At 49.6% G+C, this 6,000-nt stretch overlaps 1 protein-coding gene across 4 annotated transcripts in view; it reads left to right on the top strand.

Annotated features, from left to right (window-relative positions):
* The first annotated feature begins 4,525 nt into the window (after nucleotides 1-4,525).
* Nucleotides 4,526-6,000, top strand: part of rab28 (RAB28, member RAS oncogene family) — a 116,939-nt gene continuing 115,464 nt past the window's right edge. The window contains exon 1 of one of the 4 annotated variants that reach the window (XM_033025586.1): nucleotides 4,526-4,743. In XM_033025586.1, the coding sequence (XP_032881477.1) occupies nucleotides 4,669-4,743 (75 nt within the window). In that variant the 5' untranslated portion in view covers nucleotides 4,526-4,668. The remainder of the gene's footprint in view (nucleotides 4,744-6,000) is intronic. The other 3 variants (XM_033025611.1, XM_033025595.1, XR_004412867.1) reach the window with 3 other exon arrangements.

The raw sequence follows: 6,000 nt of genomic DNA, 5'->3' as shown, positions 1-6,000 counted from the left end.
ATGTTGCCGTTTTAAAAGAAAAATTTAAAAAACATTTAAAACATTTAAAAACACATAAACTGTTCCCACGCAACGCTGAGAGAGGCATAACTGAAGTCGGGTCGGGGTTACTGAAATGATGGAAGTTAAGCTCCGATGTGTACTACACGTCAGTCCATTGTATTTTGCAGGAGTGGACCATCTTGCGCGCTATAAGATCTTTGCTCCAATTTTTATTATTAGCATTATCATCCTTTTATTGTCATCATGCAAAGCAACAATTGTACAGTGCAAAATGAGAAGACGTTTCCCAGGGAATACCGGAGCATCGCACATAAAAACGTAAACATTTCACACATAAATAAAAACAATCCAGTTCCTGATAAAAACAGTACGAATAGTTTAAAAAAGTGCAGGTAAAAAAAGCAACATTAAAATACAAGTAAAAAAAACAAAAAAAACCAGTCATAAAATATTAAGTGGCCTGAGCCAGTGCCAGAGTTATTACTTAGTGCCAGTTATTAAATTGTCAGTGCAAAAGCAGCAGAATCAGGTGGAGTGACTGTTTAGCAGCCTCACAGCCTGTGGAAGGAAGCTGTTTAGCAGTCTGGTTGTCCGGGCTTTGATGCTGCGGTATCTCTTTCCTGATGGCAGGAGATCTAGATGTGTGTGGAGTGGGTGCAGTCTGTCCTTTGCTATGCTCAGTGCTTTTTTTAGGCAGCGGCTCTGGAACAGTTCTTGTACTGAGGGTAGCGAGGCGCCAAGCTCTTGAATCTTTTGATTACTCTAGCGCGGGGCCCCCTTAGCTGCGGGGCCCAATTGGGAGTAATCGGTCCAATCGGCTTCAGGTCGGCCCTGTCCACAAGCAGTTACATGGGAGGTTTTTCACCATTGTGATTGATCACAAGCCTCTGATAGGACTATTTGGAACCACAAACCTGCAAGCCCAATGGCAATTTTATATTAAAATTTAGCTCAGATCCGTTTGGCCCATTAACTCGCAGGCACTTTTTAAGCGCACATTTTGATTACTTACCCTTCTACCATAGAGATATAAAGTCTATAATAGACTTTATTTGTATTTCTATGATTCTACAGACCTTGGCTAGGAACCTGGGGCTCACCACAATTGTTCCCAATTGGGCCCCGCATCTCCAAAGGCCGGCCCTGCTTGTGGAACTTTTTCAGTCCAAAGATTATGTATAAGCCCTCCTTCTCATATTGTGTGTAATTCACTTCACTGGGCTTGAGAGTACATGAGGCTATCGGACGTTCTTGTCCATCTGAATCCACATGGCTTATCACAGCATCTAAGCCATAGGGGCTTGATCAGTTTGGACCAGGATTGTTTTGGCTGGATCGTAATGCGTCAGCACACTATCATTCTGCAGGAGACGCTTGGATCTCTGAAATGCCTGCTCTTGTTCCTTTCCCCATTTGAACTTGGGATCAGGCTTGCTGCTTCTCCTCCCACTCTTTGAATCAACTGATCGGTACTCATCCTTCAGAATTAGAGTCAACGGTGCAATCTGCTGTGACAGGTTGGGTATATACTTCCTGTAATACCCTAGTAATCCTAGGTATGCCTGCAGTTGGCTTTGGTTCACAGGTCGCTTGGCTTCCCGCACCACATCAACTTTGCCTTGAAGTGGACGATTGTCGATGTCCGAGAGTCGACTGACTCTTGCATCAGTGTACACTTCTCCTTCTTCAGAAGTAACCCACTAGTTTCTAGTCTTGACAGGACCGCTCCCAGGTTACTAAGGTGCTCTTCGTCAGTCCTTCCGCTGATGATGATATCATCCAGATACGGCCTGCACATGGGAATATCCGCTGGCAGGCTCTCCGTTGTTCGCTGGAACATGACTGGTGCGCTGGATATCGGAATCTCCAGTAAAACAGGCATCAGTGAAGTCCTCTCAGCCATGCTGTGTGCTCCCTGCCTAGCTAGCCTGAAACAAAGCGCGTGATTGGCCAACTGGCATACAGCTCAATGTTAAACGTGCTTTGATTGGACTAAAAATACCCGAACATTTTCCGGTGTGTCTCTAATTTAATTAAAAATGTGCAAGTCTTGTTCATGACGAGTTTCAGGGGTGATTTATATATTTTTATACAATATGTTTAAATTTCATGTAGTTCGGTGACTTGGGACACGAAACATTAGAATAAAGCTCCTCGGCCCACAGATTATTTGCTGCCTAGCTGGCTGTCCATACGGGCTGGCTTTGCTGGCTTTGTCTTGCGGCTGACTGTGCTCGCGGCCGGGGATGGCTGTGTCTCACGGGCGGGTTCTGGCTGTGCTCGCGGGCGGGGTCTGGCTGCGTCTCGTGGGCGGGGGCTGGCTGTGCTCGCGGGTGGGGGCTGGAGGTGCTCGCGGGCGGGGGCTGGAGGTGCTCGCGGGCGGGGGCTGGCTGTGCTCTTACTTTATCACCGGCGCTGGCTCTCGGAGATTCGGCTTCGTCGTCGGTGGCGGTCCGCTTGACTTGTCTGTGGGCTGCACGGCTCTGGGCACTTGATCGACGTCGGTGGCGGCTGCTGGACCTGGCCATGGGCTGCATGGCACTGGACAATGTTCAAGGTAAGCAGAACCATTGCTGTCCTGCTGGTTAGGCTTCTAGCTTCCAGCTGCGCTCTTCGGTGACACTTACTGCCCTGCTTGCTTCCTTGCCGTCTTGCTTCCCGTTCCGACTTTTCATGCCTTTCTGCTTGGTGCCGTTCCAATTTGTGGCGCCAAATACAAACTCTTTTAAAACCTTTTTCTTGGAAATACTTGTTCTTTTCTTTTCTGTTCTTTGATCCTCGCCGCCAATTGTGGTGTATTCGCGCTTGGAACGGACTTTAAATAAGACTCGGACACGGGAGTAAACTAACAAGCTTCTTTTATTCTGAACTCCACGATGAGTCTTTCCTGCGCATGCGTACCATTGCGCAAGATATTAAATATGTTAATCATATTTTATACATAACAACAATGAATGGTGATGCTAGCTCGAAGGGCCAAATGGCATCCTCCTGCACCTATTTTCTATGTTTTTCTATGTTTAACACTTCTACCTTCTAAAAGATCTTATGATCTAGTTGAAAGGCCTAGATAGAATGGATGTGGAGAGGATGTTTCCAGTTTTGGGAATCTGGATCAGAGGACAGAACCTCAGAATAAAAATAACTTTAGAATTAAGATGAGGTATTTCTTTAGCCAGAGCATGATGAATCTGCGGAATTCATTGCCACATACGGCGGTGTAGGCCAAGTGATGTGGCATTTTTAAAACAGGGATTGCTTGGTTCTTGTTTAGTACAGGCGTCAAAGGTTACAGGGAGAAGTTAGGAGAATGGGGTTGAGAGGGGAAAATAGATTAGCCATGGTTAAATGATAGAGTAGACAATGGACCATATTGCCTAATTCTGTTCCTATATCATGATAGTTGGTAAAGCATGGGTGACAAACATGTGCAACTGACTTGATCCAGCACTTGGAATCCAAGAATTTGTAACTTTGTAAGCACCCTTATGCAAGCAAAACATTTCATTGTGACTTGTCACATGTGACAATAAAAGTATTAAATCACTGAGACGATGCCCTTCTTCACTACCCAGCATCTTACAAATGACATTCAATAAATCACATGAATGCCACGCAGGTGAATCTGTGAACACCAGATTTCCCTTGTGTTCCAGCATGGAAACACAACAAACTGTTTCCAGCGTAAGGTACACAAAATTGCTGGGGAAACTCAGCGGGTGCAGCAGCATCTATGGAGCGAAGGAAATAGGCGACATTTCGGGCCGAAACCCTTCTTCAGACTCTGAAGAAGGGTTTCGGCCCGAAACGTCGCTTATTTTGTGTACCTTCGATATTCCAGCATCTGCAGTTCCCTTTTGAACAACTGTTTCCAGCAATGGGGCTAGACAGGGTGACGAACTTAGCACACATCTTCATAGTTATATATTGTTATGTCATCCATGTAACGTCTGTAAAGTCTCAACCAATGCCAACGGCCGCCTATGATTTAGTTTTTGGTGCAATATTTAAATAAATAGATGAAGAGCAGACTCCGATGAAAAGGGCTTTCGGCTGTTCCCGGACCCCGAGGGTTATAAACCTGCCCACGGACGCTGGCGGAGCAGTAGCACATTTCCAGCGATCTTAGATAGTAGACAAAAATGCTGAAGGAACTCAGCGGGTGAGGCAGCATCTATGGAGAGAATAAATACGAGACCCTTCTTCAGACAGTCTGCTCCATCTATGATCTTTGCCTCAGTCCCAGAGCAGCCGCAGTGAACTCTGACCCCGCGCCCCTTAACGACCGGCAGCGACAGAGTGGATGAGCCCACCTGTGGCAGGAGGGGTGAATGAAGTGCTGCACATTATTGGAGACGAAAATTATTGAAATATACATGCATCTGTATTGTCAACAATTAAATTATTTCCTAAAGTTGATGTCAATTTTCTGGGTCCTGTATCCCTCGCTTCGCAGGCTACGGCCGAGTGGTGGTGTTGAGAGGGGCCACCCCCATGTCGTGCGCGGGTTATGGGTCCTGGCAACGGCGGGGACGCGACGCGACGCGACGGAGCTGGAGCTGGAGCCGGACCGGAGACAAACCCGCAGCGGAGCCGGAGCCGGAGCCGGACTGGACGGCGAGCGGCGTCAGACTGCCGAGCGGCCCGGCCGGTAACGGCGGCGACATGTCCGACTCCGAGGACGATATTCAAGACCGGCAGCTGAAGATCGTCATCTTAGGGGACGGCGCATCGGGGAAGGTGAATGGCGGCGGCCCCGACAGCTCCCCTCCTGTCCCCTCCCGGTCTGCTCCACGGCTGTGAGCCGCCGCCCCCCTCCTCTCTCCAACCCCCTTCTTCCCCTCTCCAACCCCCTTCTTCCTCTCTCCAACCCAATTCTTCCTCTCTCCAAACCCCTTCTTCCTCTCTCCAAACCCCTTCTTCCTCTCTCCAACCCCCTTCTTCCTCTCTCCAAACCCCTTCTTCCTCTCCAAACCCCTTCTTCCTCTCTCCAACCCCCTTCTTCCTCTCTCCAAACCCCTTCTTCCTCTCTCCAACCCCCTTCTTCCCCTCTCCAACCCCCTTCTTCCTCTCTCCAACCCCCTTCTTCCTCTCTCCAACCACCTTCTTCCTCTCTCCAACCCCCTTCTTCCCCTCTCCAAACCCCTTCTTCCTCTCTCCAAACCCCCTTCTTCCTCTCTCCAACCCCCTTCTTCCTCTCTCCAAACTCCCTCTCGCCAGTCTGCCACCCAGCCATCAGCCGGCCATTGCCCTCCAAAGCCCACCCTGCTCCCCTACCTACACTCCTCTCGCTCCCCATCCCTTCTCATGAATGCTACTCTCCCCTGCACTCATCGAGCTACCCAACTGCAGCAATTACTTCCCATCCATCTCTCTACCACCTCCTCTCCAAACCCCCATCACATTCATCCAATTTCCCCTCCCTATCTCTTCACTCCTGCTCCCCATCTCTTTAATTTCCCTCCCCACCCCACCCCTTCAATTCCCCCCTCCCTATCCTTCTGATTACCTTTCCTCACCCGTCCAATTCCGCTCCCCATGCCTCAGATCATTTGATCTGTCTCTCGTCTCCCCACGTCCCCCCTTTCCCTTCTCCTCATAACCCCCCTTCGCCCCTTTCCCCTCCCAGTCCCCTCTTTCCTTCCTGCCCCCTCGACCCTTTCCCCTCCCATTCCCCTCTTTCCTTCCTCCCAGTCCCCTTGCCCCTTTCTCCTCCCAGTCCCCTTGCCCCTTTCCCTTCCCAATCCCCTCTTTCCTTCCTGCCCCCTCGCCCCTTTCCGCTCCCGGTCCCCTCGTCCTTTTCCCCTCTCAGTCCCCTTGCTCCTTTCCCCTGTCCCCAGCACCTTGCTCTTTTCGCTCCCATTTCTCTGCCCCTTCCCCCGCTGTCCCATCGCCACATCCTGTGTTCTCCATCCAGTCTTCACTGTCCCGCTGCTTCTTCCCCGTCTCTTTTCTTTTTCACCTTTGCTCTCAGTTTACTGCACAGATACCTTCACA

Source organism: Amblyraja radiata, chromosome 1 (assembly GCF_010909765.2).
Source record: "Amblyraja radiata isolate CabotCenter1 chromosome 1, sAmbRad1.1.pri, whole genome shotgun sequence".
NCBI classification, from domain to species: domain Eukaryota; kingdom Metazoa; phylum Chordata; class Chondrichthyes; order Rajiformes; family Rajidae; genus Amblyraja; species Amblyraja radiata.
Note: the sequence above shows the minus strand (reverse complement) of the source record. Positions and strands in the feature narration are given on the sequence as shown.